At 43.4% G+C, this 21,406-nt stretch overlaps 2 protein-coding genes across 3 annotated transcripts in view; both read left to right on the top strand.

Moving 5' to 3' along the window:
• Positions 1-13,531, top strand: part of atp2a2b (ATPase sarcoplasmic/endoplasmic reticulum Ca2+ transporting 2b) — a 31,764-nt gene extending 18,233 nt beyond the window's left edge. Inside the window, exons 7-24 of one of the 2 annotated variants that reach the window (XM_033646639.2) lie at positions 645-730; positions 1,258-1,413; positions 1,546-1,687; positions 1,981-2,147; positions 6,450-6,538; positions 6,787-6,889; positions 6,992-7,123; positions 7,223-7,342; positions 7,582-7,800; positions 7,966-8,089; positions 8,270-8,481; positions 8,690-8,910; positions 9,019-9,221; positions 9,561-9,646; positions 10,350-10,483; positions 10,750-10,867; positions 11,027-11,147; positions 13,373-13,531. In XM_033646639.2, the coding sequence (XP_033502530.1) occupies positions 645-730; positions 1,258-1,413; positions 1,546-1,687; positions 1,981-2,147; positions 6,450-6,538; positions 6,787-6,889; positions 6,992-7,123; positions 7,223-7,342; positions 7,582-7,800; positions 7,966-8,089; positions 8,270-8,481; positions 8,690-8,910; positions 9,019-9,221; positions 9,561-9,646; positions 10,350-10,483; positions 10,750-10,867; positions 11,027-11,147; positions 13,373-13,386 (2,447 nt within the window). In that variant the 3' untranslated portion in view covers positions 13,387-13,531. Of the gene's footprint in view, positions 1-644; positions 731-1,257; positions 1,414-1,545; positions 1,688-1,980; positions 2,148-6,449; positions 6,539-6,786; positions 6,890-6,991; positions 7,124-7,222; positions 7,343-7,581; positions 7,801-7,965; positions 8,090-8,269; positions 8,482-8,689; positions 8,911-9,018; positions 9,222-9,560; positions 9,647-10,349; positions 10,484-10,749; positions 10,868-11,026; positions 12,179-13,372 lie in introns of those variants that run through there. The other variant, XM_078162403.1, reaches the window with a different exon arrangement.
• Positions 13,532-17,214: 3,683 nt separating this feature from the next.
• bcr (BCR activator of RhoGEF and GTPase) overlaps positions 17,215-21,406 on the top strand; it is a 123,330-nt gene continuing 119,138 nt past the window's right edge. Inside the window, exon 1 of the mRNA XM_033647116.2 lies at positions 17,215-18,983. Within this exon, the coding sequence (XP_033503007.1) occupies positions 17,357-18,983 (1,627 nt within the window). The 5' untranslated portion in view covers positions 17,215-17,356. The remainder of the gene's footprint in view (positions 18,984-21,406) is intronic.

Genomic DNA, 21,406 nt, shown 5'->3' with positions numbered 1-21,406 from the left:
GATCAACCCAGACACAGCAAGAATAAGCAATTTCCTCTTGGTTTTGACGCACATGCCCTCATTATACTCTGTTGTCATGGCTGCTCAGTCACTACTAAAACAAAAAGAAGTGAGTGTGATGTGGATGAGAAGAAAAGTAAATGGATGAATCTGTGGATAGATAATAGGGACAGCAGTGTTGACGTAAAAGATTAGAAGGCTAGAATATCGAGGGATGGATAGTGCACGAGAGAAGAGGTTTACATGAATCAAGTCCTTAAGTCGCTTGTCTTTCCCCGCTGCCTTAATTGGTAGCAAATTCCATGGGATATTTTAGTGTTTCAGCTATTTTCTCCTCTCTCCCCTTCCCCATTCATGGCCATACCGCTTGTCAAACGCTCCCTGCCTTACTCTAATCAGAACGGTGCAGACCGTGCACAGTTGATTACACGCACAGACACACACGGTGCAAGCACACATCAGATATGGGGTTTGAAAGGCAGTGGCATTGCAGTGTTTGATAATTGTCAGGCCTGCTCAGTAAGCTGCAAAGCCTCTTCCACATATATCTGCCCAAAGTGTCAACCAAGCCTCCCTTTTCTCTGCTGTGTAGAAACTTTCTCCCTGTTTCCCTCTCTCATATCATTTGTTCCCGCTTCCCGCAGGAGAGTCTGTGTCTGTGATCAAACACACCGACCCTGTGCCTGACCCACGGGCTGTCAACCAGGACAAGAAGAACATGCTCTTTTCTGTGAGTGACTCACACGCTGATTTCAGTCGTCTGTTCAGTATTATTTTACATTTTTTGTTTTTGCATCTGACTACACCTACAAAAGCAGCAATCCTCTGCTGTCATCCTCCTACTCATTCCCTCTATTGTTTTTTATCCCACCATCCCTCTTCACTTCCATTTTCTTTTTTGAGAGTGACAGCACTTTTGGAAACTATTGAATTATCCATTTATAGCTTTCCTTTTTCTGTCTCGTCCATGCAAGAGAACATACAATAACAGTGCATGTCTGAACAGCTGGTGTCCATTAATCTATAAAAGACATTGTCACATGTGCTCCCATGGCAGTTTACACTGTTTCTGAAATATGTTGAGGAACACAGTGCATTGACGTCCTGCATGTTGACACTTGCTGCATATTGAACCTCTTCTGTGTCTCTGTGACACCTCTCGTAATAGTTGTTAAACTAGTTTTACCCCTATGGCCAGAAGCCTAATGTGTAATATGTTTTGTTTTTTGCTAACTGCTTTCCACGTCTGCCTGACAGGGCACCAACATTGCAGCTGGTAAGGCTGTTGGCGTGGTGGTGGCCACAGGCGGCAACACAGAGATTGGCAAAATCCGAGATGAGATGGCATCGACAGAGCAGGAGCGCACGCCACTGCAGCAGAAACTGGATGAGTTCGGACAGCAGCTATCCAAGGTAATTTGTTAAAGTATTTCTCACACTGGGTACAAAATGTTGATTAAACAACCTCAACATGTATAATGTTGATTCCAGTTATGGTTATCTGTTAATGACCTTTACGTGCAATCCAATGTTGTATAACCCAAGGTCATTACACTGATCTGCATCGCTGTGTGGATCATCAATATCGGACATTTCAATGACCCCGTCCACGGAGGCTCCTGGATCCGAGGTGCTGTCTACTACTTCAAGATCGCCGTGGCTCTGGCAGTTGCTGCTATCCCTGAGGGTAAGCTGGAGAGCTACACACGTGCAGCGTTGCCCTTGACATGCTTCTTGCTCTGAGAGCTTCCATTGCTGTGCCATTATTCAGACTGCATGAGCAGTTGGTAGGAAAAGCCTACTTTATGGGGTGTTTTTCAATCTGTCATGATACAGGGACAGGCGAGATAGCATTTTGCTCACTTGAGTAAATAAATTAATATAAATGGATGTTTCCTTTTTTCCCTCTGACCCCTTATCTCCCTCGCTGTATGTTTTAATCCTCTCTTCCTCTGTGGTTCTGTTGCTATTTCTCTTCAGGTCTTCCTGCTGTCATCACTACTTGCCTGGCTTTAGGAACACGGCGCATGGCCAAGAAGAATGCCATTGTCCGCAGTTTGCCATCTGTGGAGACCCTTGGCTGTACATCTGTCATCTGCTCTGACAAGACCGGCACGCTCACCACCAATCAGATGTCTGTGTGCAGGGTAAGAGAAGAAGGGACAGAAGCAGTGAAACCTCAGAAAAAGCTTGATTGTGTTGGGATTTGCAATTTTTTTTGATAAATCTGATATTAACACACATCATGATCTAGATACAGAGCAGAATTGCATTTTAATTTCAGGGATTTCTGATGGGACTAACCTAGCCAGCTAGTTTTGGCAATCATAAGGTGTTTTTGGAGTCCCTGAGAGGACTTGCCCACTGGCGAACTACTTGCCTCCAAGGGCTTTTTCTTCTGTTTGCATTCCCACCATTATAGGACCGCTGAAGTCACAAAGAAGTTAAACTCATGTTGTTTTTCCAACCGTCGCATGTATACTCAGTAAAGCCTTGGCTTTACTGTTGGGCCATTTCTCTATTTTGTTACATTTTTTTTTGTTTTGTTTTGTCTGCTGTTTACACAGCTAATGGATTTTTAAAAATGGCAGTCGCTGGTGCTGCATTGGCTTTGTATGATCACAGTGTTCTTACCATGTTCAGACCAATAACTGTACACGTATGTCACTTATAGTTTTTCTTGTCCTGGGATAAAACATATAAAAGTCCCTTCAAATGGCGCTCTAAGAAATACGATTCTAGTTCTTGTAGTGCGGACGCAACAAAAAGGGGGGGTTTTAGTACTATGAAAAAGTTCCTCTGGTCCGAAAACGCCTAGACTGTGGTGTAACCCGACAGGAATCTGCTGTTAGAGTAAGATGTTGAACAAGATTTCACAGCTTGTCATTATCTCTTATCTTGACTAATGTTCTAACATCAATTGAAGTTAAAGGAGAAGTCCGGTATTTTGCACTTTGAGCCCCATTTCTGGGTTGTTTATGATGAAATAGAGTGGCTAAGACCAAAATAGTGACGATTGCTCATTTTCAGAGAATTTGGCTTAACACTGCTGCTTATGGCCATGTGTGAGCCTGTCCCTAAAACCACCCTAAACGTTAGTTTTCAAAGCGTGATCAGTGGTTAGTGGTGTTCATTGATGTTTTGATGTAAAAATCGTAGCAAACTGTGGTTTCCGTGATGATTTATTTGACATTTTGTCTAATCCATTGGTTTTCTATAGAAGCCTCATTGTCCGTTGGTAGTAACCCGCCATCGGAAACAGAAAGGGGGTTGTTTACGACAAGGTTGTAGTCTTTGTAGTCTTTTAGCTCAGCGAAAGTGCCGGCTCGACTGTCCTGTGCGCGCTCCTGGAGGAAGAACGAGAACAAATGAAAAAGTTTTGTAATAAGTTTACACAACTGCACAATGGATTACTTGCTTGTAAACAGCCTTCGCAGTACAGTGCCTTTGAACACAACGCCAGCCTCCTTCTTCTGCTTCTTCTGTGTCCCATTACATTGCAATGGTTTCCTGCCGGTTGGCGACACCCACGTAAAGGAGCATTATCGCCATCAAGTGGGCTGGAGTGTATAACGCTTCAGGGTCAAACGAACGATCAAGCGGAAGTTTACACACGGGTGTGAGGCAGCTGAAAAAATAGTTCCGCAATTGAGATGAATAGAGGATGATTTTTATGTCAGAACATCAACGAACACCACTGACCACTCGGTGAGTTTCATGGCTTTGAAAACGAATGTTTAGGGTGGTTTTAGGACAGATTCACACATGGCCATAGGCAGCAGTGTTAAGCCAGGCGGGGCAGGGGAAAACCAAATTCTCCGAAAATGAGCAATCGTCACTATTTCGGTCTTAACCACTCTATTTTCATCATAAACAACCCAGAAATGGGGCTCAAAGTGCAAAATACCGGACTTCTCCTTTAATTATACCTGACTGTTAGGACTTTCTAAATAGAATGTTAATTTCATTTATTGGTGTAAGGATTTATATTCATTTGATTGAACTGGGAATCAGAAGTCCTATATTTACTCAGGTTCCTGTATTTACCCCACAGGCTATTTGTTAGCATTGTTGAAAGCAGTCATTTAAAGTCAGCTCATTAACTGTCAACTGCCAGCTCAGTTCACTTAAAATGATGTTGACATTGTTAGCATAGCCAACAATATTTACATGGTTTCATAGTAACCAGTGTGACTATGCAAATAGTTGTTGTGTACTTAATAATGTCAACAAGTGAGAGTGTCAGACTCGGCTTCTAACTAGTTCACATTGTATAATTATAACAAAAGTCTTGTATGATCAATTATCAGACAAAAATAATTGACCATTATGACAAGACTGAGGATTCTGACAAAAACTGTTCATCATAACCATTCATGCAGCCTTGTCTACATGTGTCAGTGATGTATTGACTTCATCAGATCACTTGGCCACAGTCATCCCATAATTACTCCATGCTAAGGAATACTAGGTAAAACCCCCACCAGCAAAGCGTGATAAATGAGCACTCAGTGACAGGACATGCTCAATGTGTCTTACCGGATGACTTGATTGAGAGTTAATTGCAGATAGAGTGAGCGAGTGAAATGAGTGTTCTTCTTGTACCTCAGAATAGCATCACATCAGGGAAAATATTTAAGTGGCACACCATAATAATTAAACAGAAGACGCAGTGGACCCTGTGGAGTTGAAGCTGTCAGTGATTAAATTGAGTTTTCCATCTCTTATAAAGCTCTTTTCCCTGACCTCATTTTTCGGTACCAAAATTCTCTTGAAACAGCAATTACTATTCAAGTTGTTCAGAGTTTTGACATTCACTCTGATGGCCCTTGATGGCTGTCTATATCCTCCACAGGGCAGCCATACTGTGACACCGTCTGCAGTGTATAGGAACGGGAAGAAAAATGGCAGAAAATTCCAAAAATAAGTTGAATTTTAAAACAGCTGCCATACATGGAGAGAGCAAGTTCTGGCCATGCTCCAGATAACTGAGAACTTTTGAAGTGTAAACTTCTCACTGAGGAATAAAGCAAGACTTATGGCCTTTTGCTGACAGCAGGGATTTTTATAGAATGAAGCACTACTGACTTTGAATGGCTAATAACGGATAATGAAGGACTTAGCTGTACACAGGTGTATGTATTTATCTTTCCATCCCCTCTGAGCATGAACAGCTTCAGGCTATATGAACTATTACCTATTTAGTGCCTATTTTAGTCGTACAAAGTGTGTATAGTGTTGCTTCACAGCTCATTTTTTGACATTGTACGTCTCCCCTCTGCTCCATCCCTCCATCTTTCTTAGTGCTATTCTTCATATCTGCTCGGTCTTTCGTCCTCCGGTCTCCCCTCCTCATTTTACTCTCCTACCCCTTCTTGTTCAGGCTGCATGCTGATCAGTATGCAGTAGTTAGTCACTTGCAGCAGAACCAGCAGTAGAGTTGCATAACTGACCTTGTGTTGAAAGACCCCCCCCTCCTCGTGTATCTCCTCTTCCCTTGCTCATCCTGCAGAATTTTCTTAAAGTCAATATTATGTTAAGCTAATGAGAAAGACCTCATTTTGGAAACCATAGGACGCTGCCTATAGTCAATAACAGAGAAGCTTCTGCTTGATGCATCCCCATCCAAATAGGGCAGGACTTAGTAACTGAGTATTTCTCCTCAATTCAGTTCCTTACTTGTTGTTGTTTTGTAAAGGATGCTACTGACATCACTGCTTTTTGTAGTCTTGCTGGTGCCTGAGGGGAGTGCAGCCATAATGCCAGCTCATCATTTTATTCAGATACTTCTATGTTCATCCCTCAAGTATCCCTCAGAATGTGTAGCTTTGTATGTAAGAAAGTGTGAGAGTATTTCGACTCAAAACCTCTATTAGTCATTTATTTTCTACCTTTTTTTTTCTCAGGTTTAGCCTTGGTCTTGGAAAAAAAAGAACAGCCTCTTATATTTAGATAAGGAACAAAATACTAATTTGGCTATTTATGTGGGTAATATAATTTTCCTTTGCACCTTCAATTGAAAATCAACTTTCATGAACCTCCTTGCACTATAACCAGCCTCCCTACCCAAAGGTTTGGATACTCAAGGTCAAATTATTTCCGCCTTCGAGTGATTTACTTTCATACACATGTAGTGTGACTGCACACGGAGGAATTCTGTTTCTGCCTCGCTGTGAGATGACATTTATGGACCCTTCCCACCAGAGTGCTCAGCGTCTGCTATAGCTCAGCATTTCATTATTATATTCTGCTTTATGTTGAGGCGGACTCATGATATGAAGGTTTCCGTCCTGTGGATGGTGGTCTGCTGCCACCTGCTGGATGTTAGGTCCATTACAATCTCAGCTTTTTTCTGTCCATCTTTTCTTCTTGGCATGTAGACCTAACTATAATATAGTATGATACAGTCAATTACTGATATTTTGTCTCTACAATGTTTGTGTCTCCAGATGTTTATCATTGATCAGGCAGAGGGTGACCACTGTTCATTAAAGGAATTCACCGTTACCGGCTCCACATATGCCCCAGATGGAGAAGTGTGAGTATTCTCAGTCTCATACGCCTGTGTGCCATTCGATGAGTATATTGTAATATTGTATGTAAAACAAAATCAATCCCACTACTTTAAAGGGATCCTTTCAACCTAATGCGATCATTTATTTTGGAACGCTTTGATGTAAACCATGTGGGTTTCATCATGTTACAAACACAAACCCCACCTTGTTTTTAATGGAATCTGCACAGCCGGCTCATTTGCTGCTTCCTGTCTTCGCCTGTTTTGTTTAGGTTCCATGATGGCAAACCAGTCAGATGTTCCCAGTATGATGCCTTGGTGGAGCTGGCCTCTATCTGTGCTCTCTGTAATGATTCCTCACTGGACTATAATGAGGTTGGTAGGGAAGCTTTTGCATGCCTTGCATGTTTTTTGTGACATTTTCTGATGAAGATTGATCATATGGTTTTTCCTGTCTCTCTGCCTGTGTCTGTTCAGACCAAAGGTGTGTATGAGAAGGTGGGTGAGGCCACAGAGACAGCGCTCACATGCCTGGTGGAGAAGATGAATGTGTTTGATACAGATGTCAAAGGCCTGTCCAAGATTGAGAGAGCCAATGCCTGTAATTCTGTACGTAATCTCTTTTTCTATAAAGTCATTTCCTACCAATAGAGACCAATTGCAGAAAGACGACTAACAAACTGCCATCTTGTTTTATTAAATCTCCAGGTGATCAAGCAGCTCATGAAGAAAGAGTTTACACTGGAATTTTCCAGAGACAGGAAGTCCATGTCTGTGTACTGCACTGCTAATAAGGCCCGCTCCTCTGTTGGAAAGATGTTTGTGAAGGTAAGAAACAGACAAAGTGAGAATCACTCTTGGGTTTGAATTTTCCAAGGTGGGAACATACAAAACATGACTTTACTGATGTTGCTAGATAGTGTTGACCAGCTGTCTATCAACATTTTAAATATTTGTCCCTTAAAATGCTACAAAATAAGATGTTTTACTTCTTTAGATTGTTTCTCTTACAGACTGTTTTGTCCTTTCCTTTGTATTCTCATCCCCCTGTCTGTGCCTACTCATAGGGTGCTCCTGAGGGAGTGATTGACAGGTGCACGCACATCCGTGTAGGCAGCAACAAGGTGCCCTTGACCCCTGGCATCAAGGAAAAGCTAATGTCTGTGATCAGGGAATATGGAACTGGCAGGGACACCCTGCGCTGTCTGGCTCTCGCCACCCGAGACCACCGCATGAGCAAGGACGAGCTGGCGTTGGAGGACTCCACTCGTTTTATTGAGTATGAGGTGAGAGCCGGGGCGGGTGATGATTTCTCCTATGGCTTTTGTCTCACTTTTGGTTTCTAGGTTCCTCTTCAGGTGTGACGTTGTTGACTGTCAGTGTCTGATGGTTTTAAGTGAGAATAAGGAAAATAATCTGAATGTTGCTTCTATTTCTGTTTTGTCATCTAGACTGATCTGACATTTGTTGGCTGTGTGGGCATGCTGGATCCCCCCAGGGCAGAAGTGGCAGCCTCTATTCGACTCTGTCGCCTTGCAGGCATCCGAGTAATCATGATCACTGGAGACAATAAGGGTACGTAGAGAAAGTCACATCTGCTTAGGGAGAAAATTAACTTCTTTTTAACGGTGTTAATTTTAATGTGACATAGAGCATTCTTCACTAAACACAAAGGAAAATAGTCACAATAATTCTGCTACTCACTCACATTCCAGGAATGGCTTGACAAGTACATGTGCCCTCTTTGTATCTCAGGGACAGCTGTGGCTATCTGCAGACGCATTGGTATTTTCGGAGAGGATGATGATGTTTCCAGCATGGCTTTCACTGGCCGAGAGTTTGATGATCTGTCGCCTGCTGCACAGAGAGATGCTGTGGTTAAGGCCCGCTGCTTTGCCCGTGTCGAGCCTTCACACAAGTCCAAGATTGTTGAGTACCTGCAGTCCTACGATGAAATTACAGCTATGGTAAGAAAAGGACCTCTGGCCTCGCCCATAAAATGTTATTATCTACCATCTGTTAGTTTATTCTTTTTTAAACATGAACAGTTTCCTCCAAACCAAAATGATCTTGAAATAAAATCAAATAAAATCAGCGGTCTCCAAGTGGAAATTTATTACACACTGTAAAATACTGCTTCCTAATTTCCTGCTGTGGTTTTTGCTCTCCCCTCAGACTGGTGATGGAGTCAATGACGCTCCAGCTCTAAAGAAGGCTGAGATTGGTATTGCCATGGGCTCAGGCACAGCTGTGGCCAAGACCGCCTCTGAGATGGTGCTGGCTGATGACAACTTTTCCACCATCGTAGCTGCAGTGGAGGAAGGCAGAGCCATTTATAACAACATGAAGCAGTTCATCAGATACCTCATCTCCTCAAATGTGGGCGAAGTTGTCTGGTAAGTATGACTCGTTTATGCACAGTCCCTCTGAAATACACACAAAACCTCAACACAACAATTTATTTAACTCTGTCATTATCATAATCATGCTTCTCTTGTGTGCAGCATCTTCCTGACTGCAGCTCTTGGATTCCCTGAAGCCCTTATCCCTGTTCAGCTGCTCTGGGTCAACCTGGTGACTGACGGTTTGCCCGCCACTGCTCTGGGCTTCAACCCACCAGACTTGGACATAATGAGCAAGCCACCACGCAACGCCCGTGAGCCCCTCATCTCTGGATGGCTCTTCTTCAGATACCTAGCCATTGGATGTAAGTGTTTGCAGCATGTGTATGTTTCTGTTCTTCACTGGGTCGACTCAATGCCAGAGAATCTGGGGGAAACAAAATCGCCAAACATTAACTGGTATTTAAGGAGCCTGCTGATATTCTTTTGTGTCCACTATTGTTTGTACAAAAGTGCTGATAGAAAACTTGAGGAGGCATCACTGCACACTGAATCCTGACAGGATGTGAAAGTAAAGTTAGTTTAGGTAGACATTAGAAAACACACGTCTAATTGCAGTTTGCGTTCATCTTGGATTTAAAAACCAGACATCTGTATCATTATGTGTGTGTATCTGAGTGATGTGTTTTTTGTTTGATCCCCAGGTTATGTTGGTGCTGCCACCGTTGGTGCTGCTGCGTGGTGGTTTGTTGCTGCTGAGGATGGTCCAAGGATCACTTTTTACCAGCTGGTATGAATGAACAGACAAACAACCACTGTCACACTGTAGGGATGTTCCTGGCGACTAATTTCCCTGTCGACTAAATGAAAATTTTAATTAAGACTAGTCGACTCGTCTAAAAAAAGGAAAACACTCAGAAAACAGTCAAAATTAAGTATTTTAAACATTGTTCCAACAAATATTGTGTGTATTAAGAGCCCTTTGAAGCCTTTAATCACAATCCTCAGCAACCATGTCGGATTTTAAATGCTGCTGAAGTACGAGACACTTTGCGTGTTATGTGAACATGACGGCAACTCAGTCAAAAGTTAACCACTTAAAATTATCAAATAATATAACATCTCAAAAAGATGAATTGCTGCTGAATTCATTTTCTAGATCAAAGTACTGCCACACAGCGCTGGTTTTGCGGGAGGACATCTCTCTTATTTCCCGCCATGCTGTTTTAAAACTCCAGTCTACTGGAGCATTACTGCGGGGAGGGGGGCTGCTGTCTGACGGCTCTGTAGCGCCCACTAGTGGCGGGCAGCTGCACGACAGTTAAGCTGCCTCGTACATGAATACTAATAGGTTTAACTAACTAATAGTTCTGAGTCCGACTACCGAGGTCTAAGTCTGATCGCGCGTGTCCCTGGATTAAACACACTTCAACAGTAACATTTAGATTTTATCTGCTGCTACCTTTAACTGGTATTCTCTCTCTCTCTTCCAGAGCCACTTCCTGCAGTGTGGTCCAGAGAATCCAGACTTTACGGATCTGGACTGTAAAGTGTTTGAGTCCCCTTACCCTATGACCATGGCTCTGTCTGTGCTGGTCACCATCGAGATGTGCAATGCCCTGAACAGGTGAGTCTGAGCAAGGCGTCCTCCCAGCCAAAAGATTAGCAGGTCTAACATGTTCAGAATGATTTGTTTTAGTCCACTTAAACAAAAGCTATCATCTTTTTCCTCAGATAATGCTCTCTGTGGCCAACTTAACTTCAACTTTCACACACAACCCGTGTGTTTTATGTGGAATGATAAACATACAGTGCAGTATTTGTTAGTTTTGGCTCTGAAGTCAGTGTGCAAGTTTCTAACAAACATGTCCGTTTGTCTTTGTTGTTGCTCAGTGTGTCAGAGAACCAGTCCCTGCTGAGGATGCCTCCCTGGGAGAACGTGTGGCTGCTGGGAGCCATCTGCCTCTCCATGTCCCTGCACTTCCTCATTCTCTACGTGGAGCCTCTTCCTGTGAGAAATATTTCCTTTAGTTTGACACAGAGAATGTGATACTGTGGAATGAGTAATGCAAGAAATGTTGTCGGTTATTTGGCTCAAATTGTGATCAAGTCCGATCTGTGCCTGAGACTGAACCAGAGTTTGACATATGTCTTGTGTGCTTCCTCTCAGATTATCTTCCAGATCACCCCCCTGAATCTGACACAGTGGCTGATGGTGCTAAAGATCTCACTGCCTGTCATACTACTTGACGAGATGCTCAAGTTTGCCGCCAGGAACTACCTGGAGCCCGGTAAAGAACTGGAGAAGCCCGCCAGCTGCAAAAGCTGCTGCCTGTCTGCATGCATGGAGGGCATCTCCTGGCCCTTCGTGGCCATCTCCCTCCCCTTGGTCCTCTGGATCTACAGCTCCGACACTAACTTGGCCGACATGTTCTGGTCCTGACTGACTTGAGCACAACCTCGACTCTTTCCATTTCCTCCCCCCGCCCCCACCGCCATCACCTCCCTCTGTCCTCTCCCTCTTCCCTCTCTGCCTTCCTTACATGTGCATAGCTTGCGTGCGTGCGTGTTTGTAGAGTTAGCGTGTGTACTTGTGCGTGCCTATCGCGTGTGTGTACGAGAAGGACCAACTTTAACACATGAAAACGTAACAATTAATATACTGTTAACATTAAGAAGTCACCTGGTTTGAGTTGGGAACGGCTTTTTGAGTGGGTGAGGCTTTAAATGAGAGTGTTAGAAGACCATCACTCCCGTAGCTGTGGACTTTGTTGCTGGTTTGAAAGAAAATATACTGTTGCCAGTTTTTTTTTATTATTATTATTATTATTGTCAATATTGCCTTGAAGGTTTTTATTTTTAATGATTTGGGGAACATATGTCTCATGTCACTACAGTAACAGCAGCATTTTGTTTCACTTCCCTCGTCATGAAAGTAATCCAAGAAGCCCATTGATTTGTATAGAGATTGAATTTTATGCAACTTTTTTTATGGCTTTGTCAATTGTTTGACCAGCGTGGCTTAGACATACCGCCTTCATTTATTTTCTCATGTTTACCATTGTGTCTTCAGTATAAACTCAGAGCTCTTTCAGAGAGGACAAGCTCCGTGTGGCAGACCAGGACGGGGGGAAAGGTTTGGGAGTGAACATTCGAATGCTCCGCTTAAACAAAAAGGAAAAAAAAAATATCATGACAAACAAAAGCCGCATGTCCTGTGACCAAGCATGAACTGTATGTGGTTTCTCATCCCTAATTTAATGTGTATGTCGTGTCCCCCCCCCCCTTCATGTTGGAGTATAAATAAACCTCATGGATTTTTTTTTTTTTTTTTTTACTATAATGATTTGAAAATAAGCCAGTTTTTCTGCACTGGGCAGAGCACAGCTACCTCAATATGATAAATTTTGTTTTGCTCATCTCTAGATGCTTTTCCGAAACGGTCTTGCTACAACGTAACATCCGAGGTGTGCCCCTATTTGCTTGTGCAGAAAACAAAGAACAAAATTTTCCTTCCCTCTAACATTTTTAAGGATATATTTTGTTTGTGTTGATTTTTTTTTTTTTGGACTCTCATTAACTTTATTTGTGTTTTGCTTTGGAGACAGAACTCCATGCTGTTTGATTCAAAGGACAGTGATGTTAAGAATCCTAAGAAATAAATACTAATACACAACTCCAAAATGATCTTGGAAATAAGAACCCAAAATGTTGTTTTTTTTTTACGTCAAAGAAAAATACACTCATAAACCCTTTGAATCAAAGTGTTTTCTGTCTTTATTTAACAAGGCCAATTATGGACATGATTCATATCCAGTGTTTTTTTGTATGTGCATTTAATACTTGAATACAAATCATTTCAGACATATGAATGCTCCGGTGTCCTTGGCACAACATGACGGGAGAGCAGCGACAGATTTGTGTATATGTGACTCTTACAGACTTTAATATCTCAAGGTCTTAGTTTGCTCTGGGCGTGACACACTCTGGTAGTGTACACATGTTGGATCTCAGCCCACACAGTCGACCGCACTGATCTTAAGCATTACTTTGTGTGAGGAAATCTAAAGCATGTTTTTTGGGTAGATGCCTGGGTTTGTTCGCACCGTGTGTTTGTGTTCCACTTACAACTGTGTGCTTTTCTTCCTCAATGCCTTCCATTGGCTCCCCTGTCACTAGAGTGAGTATCCATTTGCTTTTTTTTTGTCACACTCTGCCAAATACAATTCACCACAGTAGAATTTAAAGAAACAAAAGGGCAGTTTTAAAGGAACATTCCACCATTTAAAAGAAGCATTTTGAGTTGTAAATGTAGTTCTTCCTCACCTTGATGCGGTGTCAATGTCAACCACATTCCACCATTGTGAATGTCACTGTGTGCTGATCTGTTCACCGCTCTGACACATGCCTATATTCACAAAATCAATACCTGTTGTCTTAGTTTTTTGGTAGAAAAATTGATTTTAAAATTGCAATCTTTCTTTTGTATTAATGTTTTTTTCCTTCTCCCTTCTAGGTTGGCTCTCATAAAAGCTTCGCACATTTGTAAGAGTGGGCTCCGAGGCTGGAGTCACCCTACCATCCAGCATGTGCGCTCACTCTTACTCCACACACCTCAGACACCATGACGACCAGCAGTATGTGTGTACCCTTGCACAAATTTAAAGAAAAAAAGGACATGTTTCACAGTAATAAGACCAAAATACATGTACTTAAACACACACGCACACACACTTCTTAATACACTTATACCTCTGTGTGCAGATGCTATATCAATATGACACTATTCCAGTTTTGTGTGCAGGGAGAGTTTTCGACGCCCTCGATGTTCCTTCTTGCATGAAGAACTTGTTTCTGACTTCCATGGTAGCTCGTCATGTAGAGAATCTTTAAAATACCGGGTCGAACGGTCTTAGCTGTACATCAGTGTACAAAACATTCATGCATGCGTTCCAGCTGTACGTAGGCTTTGCGATTTGTATTTATAGATTCTAATGTATGATACTCAAATGACATATTAAGATGGTTTTAAGATGGATATATCATAGATATGTAAATCACTGTTTTTATTGTAACGGTTTGGGTAATTTGCACAATAGAAGACATGGAGAAGTGACTCATGCTGAACTTGACTGTGCTCTACTGGAGGTTTTTAAACGCTGATTTCTCCCCTCCGACAGGTACTGTAGGCCGATCACTGACTCATTTACTTTCTGATGAGGTAGTCCTTTGCAATGAGGGCAACAGACTAACACTTTGATTCATTGGTAATCCTGCAATACAACAGTGTTCTCCTGTTTTCTTATTGCATCTGCGTTACTACTACTATTATTATAATTATCATCATGTATCTTTATCAACTGCTGTAAAACTGTGATCTAATGTGAGGGGGCCCGTGCTGTCCCCTCAGCGACACCTGGTCGAAGAACAATATTAACCATATGTAAAAATACGATCATTATTGATGAGTAATGATGGTTGTACATGCATTACTGAGGTTGTGGTTTCAGGTAAATAAAACAATATAGTATTTCAACTGTGTCATTTTGCATTCTTTCATGATGTTTTGTCACTTTCACAAAATTAGTTATTTATGGGATTAAAAACATCAGTACCACTGGGTTAACTATTCAGCAAAGATCTACACTAAGATCTTTTATAAAGCCCTCATAGAGTGGTGATATTGATGTCAACATAGTATGAAAGTGTACTGAATTCACATTAAGGGAAAAATGCCGTTTTTCTGGTTTGACAAGATTATTATCAGAATTATATCAAACACTTTCATGAATAAAGAGTGCTTGTTTCTTTGAATTGATGAAATTGTTATCTCAAATTTTGTGAGAAAACTTAATGAAAAAAAATCTTCTAAATTAATCAAGTGCCTTGGAATTATGAGAAAAACTTTCATTTAACAAAAGCCCGTATTTTTCTGAAATACAGAGATTATTATCTCAGATTTATGAGAAAAGTTTTTATGAAAAAAAAATGAATTAACGTGAATTAGGAAGATTATTATGCCAGTATTCCGAGAAAAGATTGTTGTTCTTGTTTTTCTGTATTAAATTATCTCAAAATTATAAGAAAAAATTAATGGAAGGAAAGAAATCTGCATATTTTTCTATTATAATTGTTGTTGCTCAGTGTGTCAGAGAACCAGTCCCTGCTGAGGAAACAAAGAATTATGAGAAAAGAAATAATGAACAAAATTCTTTCTCTGAATTAACAAGAGCATTATCATGGTATCCTGAAAGATTTAACTTTAAAAAAACTGCTAAAGTAAACTTGTTTTTATTATCTCAGAATTATTAAAACAAAATAAATTTAAAAAAAAAATAATAATGGAAGGAAAAAGTCTTATTTTTCTGAATTAACAAGGCTATTAGCTATATGGATTTTTTTTTTTTTTTTTAAAGAAAAAGTATCTGATTAATAGGAAATGTTTTCATGGAAGAACAAAATTTCTCCTGAATCAACATGATGTGTGAGTGTTCTGTAATTATGAGAAAACTTTTCATGGAAAAAAATCGAATTCATGAGATTATTATCCCAGTATTCTGAGAAGATATTTCATTACAAAAAATAAAAAGACAAAAACAAAACAAAACAAAAAAAACATTGTTTTTCTGTATTAAATTAATCCCAGAATTATGAGAAAAAAAATCACTGAGATTTTTTTCTGAATAATTCAGATTATTATCTCAGGTAAGAATGTTTTCATGAAGAAAAGATTCAAGGCCTACTCTTGTTTTTCTGAAATAATGAGATGATCTGTGATAATCTCGTTAAATTCAGAAAAAAACAATAAAGATTTTTTTTTTCCATGTCAACTTTTTAATAACCGAGATAATAATCATTGTTGTCGAGGAGGACTCAGTGGAGAACAGGACTGGGAAATAAGGGGCCAAACCGTGCGCCCTTGGTGTGATTCTCCAGCGTGCGCGCGCCGGGGTCGATCACAGAGATAGATTAGGCACAATATGGTGGAACCGGTTGGATTCATCGAGGCGTGGAAAGCGCAGTTCCCCGAGTCAATAATCGTGTTAATTCAGATAAAATATTTTTTCACTGGACTTCGCTTCTGTACCATGGAGCACCAGATGTGTGTACACTAATATGACATTCCTCCACTGGGTGGCAGCGTTGAGTTAAAGATCCCAGCAGCACTCCTGCATTTTCTGTAACACCTGCTTGACAGGTACAGCCACTAGCTTTTAAAGGAACCCAGGAGGAGTAATGTGATCAAATTATTCTGATTATTAACTTTAAATAAAATGTGCATTAGCAAAATAATGGAAGAATTGATAGCTTACTGGTTTAAAGGACATTTAAAAGGCAATGTTAAAACCTGTATCTGTGGCAGTCTATGATTTCTAGGCTCTGTGGATCTGAGTGTGCAGCCAAGAAAGAAACCAGTAATAATGCAGTGAAATACATGTGTGTGGGTTTTCCAGAATAATGAGGTCTGTGGTGCTGATGCGAAATATTCTCTTAAAACTTAAGATGTGAAAGTAAGTTTCAGCAGTTGAATTTTACATCCATAAAACACCCCTGGATCAGTAATGAGCTGAGGAGGAGGCTGCATCCCTGCTCTGTCTCTTTAACCAGCAGGCTCCCTGTCACTCTGGTCCCTCCCATTCCTGCAGCCCTCCAGTGTTGCTGGCCTGAGATGGGAGCGCACACAGCGGCGGCACCATCACGGCCCAAGAAACGGGATAAACCTGGAAAAGAACAGGGGAAAAATAATCAACAATACCACATATGTACCGTGGGGAACAATGGGATAACGACGCAGTGATTCCACTCACACCGGATCTCACCGCTCAGCCGCGCGCTCTAAGAAACTCAGATGTTGTCGTCGCTTGTGATTTGCGCTTTTTCTCCTTTCTCCTTGAGCGCTGCTGGTACAAAGGCGCCTGGTGTGGAGCAGCAGCAGCACCTGGGATTACGCTTACATGAATGGGGCAGAGTGAACGGACCTGCTAAACCCGGAATAGTAGACGGAGACAGTGAGTAAACCCACGCAGGATTAACACACTTTCTTCTTTCTCTCCGTGGGAGTCAGATCCCCGTGTCATCCTGCGAGGACAGATGCTGTCATTGTGTCGAGGCTGAGATTTAAAAGAAAACAAAAATCTTCTCAAAGTGTCCTATTCTGGAATAATGCATGAGAGAGACTGCAGTTTTTTATTCCTATTCATGCCCCGCACATTCCCAGTTATTCCAGTGGCTGAGCAGCCGGTTTCTCTTGTTCACACTGGGATGTATTGTTGCATCTGCGCAGCCCACGACAAGTGTCAGCAATTAGACTGTGTGTGTGTGAACGGGTTACCTAAAGGCCTGTTTTAAACACTGCTTTCTAACTGTAAGTGGCCATTGTTGTCGAGGAGGACTCAGTGGAGAACAGGACTGGGAAATAAGGGGCCAAACCGTGCGCCCTTGGTGTGATTCTCCAGCGTGCGCGCGCCGGGGTCGATCACAGAGATAGATTAGGCACAATATGGTGGAACCGGTTGGATTCATCGAGGCGTGGAAAGCGCAGTTCCCCGAGTCCGAGCCCCCCAAAATGGAGCTGCGATCTGTTGGTGGCATCGAGCAGGAGCTGGAGAAGTGCAAAGCGTCCATCAGGCGCCTGGAGCAGGAGGTGAACAAGGAGCGTTTCCGTATGATCTACCTGCAGACCCTCCTGGCCAAGGAGAGGAAGAGCTATGATAAGCAGCGGTGGGGCTTCAGGAAGACGCCTCTGGGTGAAGGGATGGACCCTGCGGCCACACAGGGCGCAGAGTGCCAGTCCCAGCAGCCGCACATGCAGGAGACTGGTGGAGTTGGAGTAGGAGTGGTTGGTGGAGGGTATGGAGGTGGTAGTATGGATAGGAGCCGCTATCAGCCTCTTGGAGACGGAGCTGGGAGATCTAAACCCAGGCCTCCACCAGCCAGGAAGTCTGCCTCCCACGGAGACGGCCTGGAGTCAGCCTTTGAGGTCCCCCAGCAGGCTGAGTCGACATCCTGCGACAACCTCGATGGCCTCTCCCCATCCAAGCAGAGAGGTGGTATCTCCGTGTCGCCCCGCAGGCTCAATGTGCCACCCACAGAGAAGGACCTGCCCTCTGACCCCAAAGACAAGATGGGGATGGGGCTTGGCGTGGCAGCTCTCAGGTCCAACTTCGAGAGGATCAAACGGGCCAACTCTCACTCGGCGGGGGATGTAGCAAAGGGCCAGGAGAAGCAGCTGCCGCCACCGCCGCCGCCATTCTACTCTAACATGGAATTCCACCACGAGAGGGGTCTGATCAGGGTCAACGACCGGGACGTGTCAGACAAGATCAGCTCACTGGGCAGCCAGGCCATGCAGATGGAGCGGAAGAGGTCTCTTCACTCCCTCCCAGGTAACCTCGCCACGGTGGCAGGGGAGCTCCGCGCCAGGCCGGTGTACAGAGGCCGGTCTACTGAGAGCACCTGTGGCTATGATGCTGAATATGAAGATGGGGAACCCAACCAGCGACACTCAGGGAGGGCCAACGGTGGCAAACCTCCACCACCTCCTTGGCAGCCGTCCGAGTTCCAGGCGTACTCCAGTGTCTACGTTGGCGGGGTGATGATGGGTGAAGGTGGTGGCGGAGATGGGAGAGGTGGTGGTGGAAGTGGAAGTGGTAGTGGTAGTGGAGTCACAATGAGAGACATTGGAGGAGGCGATGACCACCTCCTGACCTGGCCACGCCGTTCCTACTCCCCAGGGAGCTTCGAGGATGTCGGTGGAGGCGGCGGCTACACGCCGGACTGCAGCTCCAACGAGAACCTGACATCCAGCGAGGAGGACTTCTCGTCAGGTCAGTCCAGCCACGTCTCACCCAGTCCCACCACGGCCTTCCGTCGACCCTTTAGGGAGAAGAGCCGCTCGCCGTCCCAAAACTCCCAGAACTCGCAGCACTCGTTCGACAGCAGCAGCCCTCCGACGCCACAGTCCCAGAAGCGTCACCACCGGCAGCAGGGAGGCCACGTGGTCATGTCTGAGGCCACTATTGTGAGCGTTCGCAAGACCGGTCAAATCTGGCCACCTGCTGCCCATCATGACCTCGTGCCCCACGGCAGAACGTCCCATGACAACAGTTACCATGGAGACCACCTAGGTGAGTGGTGGCTGCTGTCTCTAATCTGTGTGCTGGTGGGGAGCAGGTGGGCTGGAGTGTAAAGCACATTTCAGACCCTGTGCAGGAGCAGTGTGGCTGGATGAGTGTGTGGGAGGAGGAATGAATGAAAGCCTGAGTGAATGAGTGTAATTCTACTCATGTGTTGGCATCTCTTCTTCTGCATTTTTCACCTCTTCCTCACGTCTTTCCTCTTAAAACCACAAAGCAGCCAAATGTTGACGTGATTGATATTACGGGCGTGATAGTGTGTGTGTGTGTGTGTGTGTGTGTGTGTGTGTGCGCGCGAGCCAACACACAGGACTGTGTGTTCTTTGGACGGCCCCGTGTGGGAGACAGATGAAAGATCCACCTCTGCTTATTCTTGGAATGTCAGGCGGGTGGGTGAACAATAAATGCGGTCAGTCTGGGTTGAAGCTGCAGGTCTAGCCTCTTTCAGACGACTCCTCCGGCTCTGAGTATGGAATTCCAATCACAGGTGTCTGTCTGCGTGTCTGTCTCTGGTTTGGCTTCTACAGAGTAGAAAACAATCCCCTGAACCTCCTCCTCACCAGCTTTTAGCACAAAAGAAATCCTCTTCTCAAACCATTCTGTGCAGTAACCCTAACTACTTAATTGCAGCCTTGGAGCCACAGTACCTCTAGCAGATAGATGTGCAGCCTGGAGCTCACCGGGCAGCGGCTAACTTTGGCTGTCAGGCTCAAGCCTAACAACAGTGGAGCGTGTTGCTCAAAGGAGCACATTAAGAGGGCTTAGGTTGCTGTAATTCCTCGCTGAAGTTTCCACTGCAGAGGCGGTGCCAGCTCACAAGATGTGAAACCAAACACTGCTCGGGTAGTTCAAATATTTGACATCATTTTTAGTCAGTGAGTGTTGTTTACCGAGGTGCTGTTAGCCTGCACATTTCTGCTTGTTGTCTCTCTCTGGTTTGCTGCTGTTGGAAGTGTGTTTTAGCGCCCACTGTATTGTAACAGATTTGGTGCTGGCGCCCAGCTGGAGCAGACAGGCAGCAGGGTCAAGGCATCACACGCCTGCTCTAGTGCCAGGATGAAGTGGAAGGAGGGGAAGAGGTAGTCGGATAGTGAATGGGAGAGAGACAGAGAGGGAACTGGAGTATTAGATGCAGGGGGAGAATTAGAGCACTGAAAGATAATGACAATAATAGTAATAAACTTTATTTATAAAGCACCTTTCATACAAGGAATGCAACACGAAGTGCTTTACGATAAGGGAATTACATGCACCATGTGCTTCACATTTTAACAGACAGAATGAACCTTAAACAGGCCAACAAGGCAATTCAATATAAAAGGACATTTAAATACAATTAAACTTAAAAAATAAGATGGAGAAAACATACTTAGAAGGCATTATAACTTAATATCAGCAAAACTATAAATCATAAATCATAAAAACAAATAAAATATGACATTTTAAAAGAATTGCAGCAGTGCTAGGTGTAAAAAGTCTCAGTTTCAGGCCTGTATCACGTTAGTCATAGCTAGTTAAAGGTCCAGTATGTAGGATTTAGGGGTCACATGTCCATTCTGAATGGACCACAAGTGCAAAAGACAAAGACAAAAAACACACTATATTTTTAAAAACACTGCATTTCCAGCACATAAATTTTATTTTTAGGTGCCGTTTCTTGCTGTAGAGTAGGTGAGTAGGTGGCTAGCTGACAGCGACTTGACAGACTGCAAACTAGTCGTAAACTGTATGGACCTTGAACTAATGACTAAAGAGAAATCTGGACCCTGTGGCTGGACCAGTTGGGAACCACTACTTTAGTTTATAATCACCTGAAAATAAGAAACGCCATGTTTTTGTTACCTTAGAATGAGCTGTCTATATCTACATTGGGAGTGGGGCCTAGTCTACGGGGATCGCCATGCTGCACCGCCATGTTTCCACAGTTGCCCACAACAGACGAACCAAACACTGTCTCTACGTAGGGTCATTTGTGTTTTCGTATCATCCACCATAGTTAGAAGTCTCTCCGCAATGAGCAACGTCTGAAACACATCGATTTTTCTGATGTGAAACTGCTTTATGTAGTGTTTTTACTGGTTTAAATCACCCATTCTGTTTGTTTTGGAGAGGAAGAGACCTCCGCGGATAGTTCGGCTCCCGGTAGTAAACCTCCTCAACAATGAACGCTGAAGGAATTTGGATCAGAAGTTTCAGCCGTTTGCAATCTGAAGTCCTCACCGCTAGACGCCACCAAATCCCCCCAGAAAGTGAAGAGATATGTTTTTAGTTACATATTTAGTGAGCTAGCTTCCCTGATATCTCTAGGTAGTGTGTTTTATAGCTTTGGGGTGTAATTGATAAAGGCTGCATCCCTGATCTTCTTCGGGTCGTTGTTGGACCCTCCAATAAACCAGCAGCAGATGATCGAAGTG

Source organism: Epinephelus lanceolatus, chromosome 19 (genome assembly GCF_041903045.1).
Source record: "Epinephelus lanceolatus isolate andai-2023 chromosome 19, ASM4190304v1, whole genome shotgun sequence".
Classification (NCBI taxonomy): domain Eukaryota; kingdom Metazoa; phylum Chordata; class Actinopteri; order Perciformes; family Serranidae; genus Epinephelus; species Epinephelus lanceolatus.
Note: the sequence above shows the minus strand (reverse complement) of the source record. Positions and strands in the feature narration are given on the sequence as shown.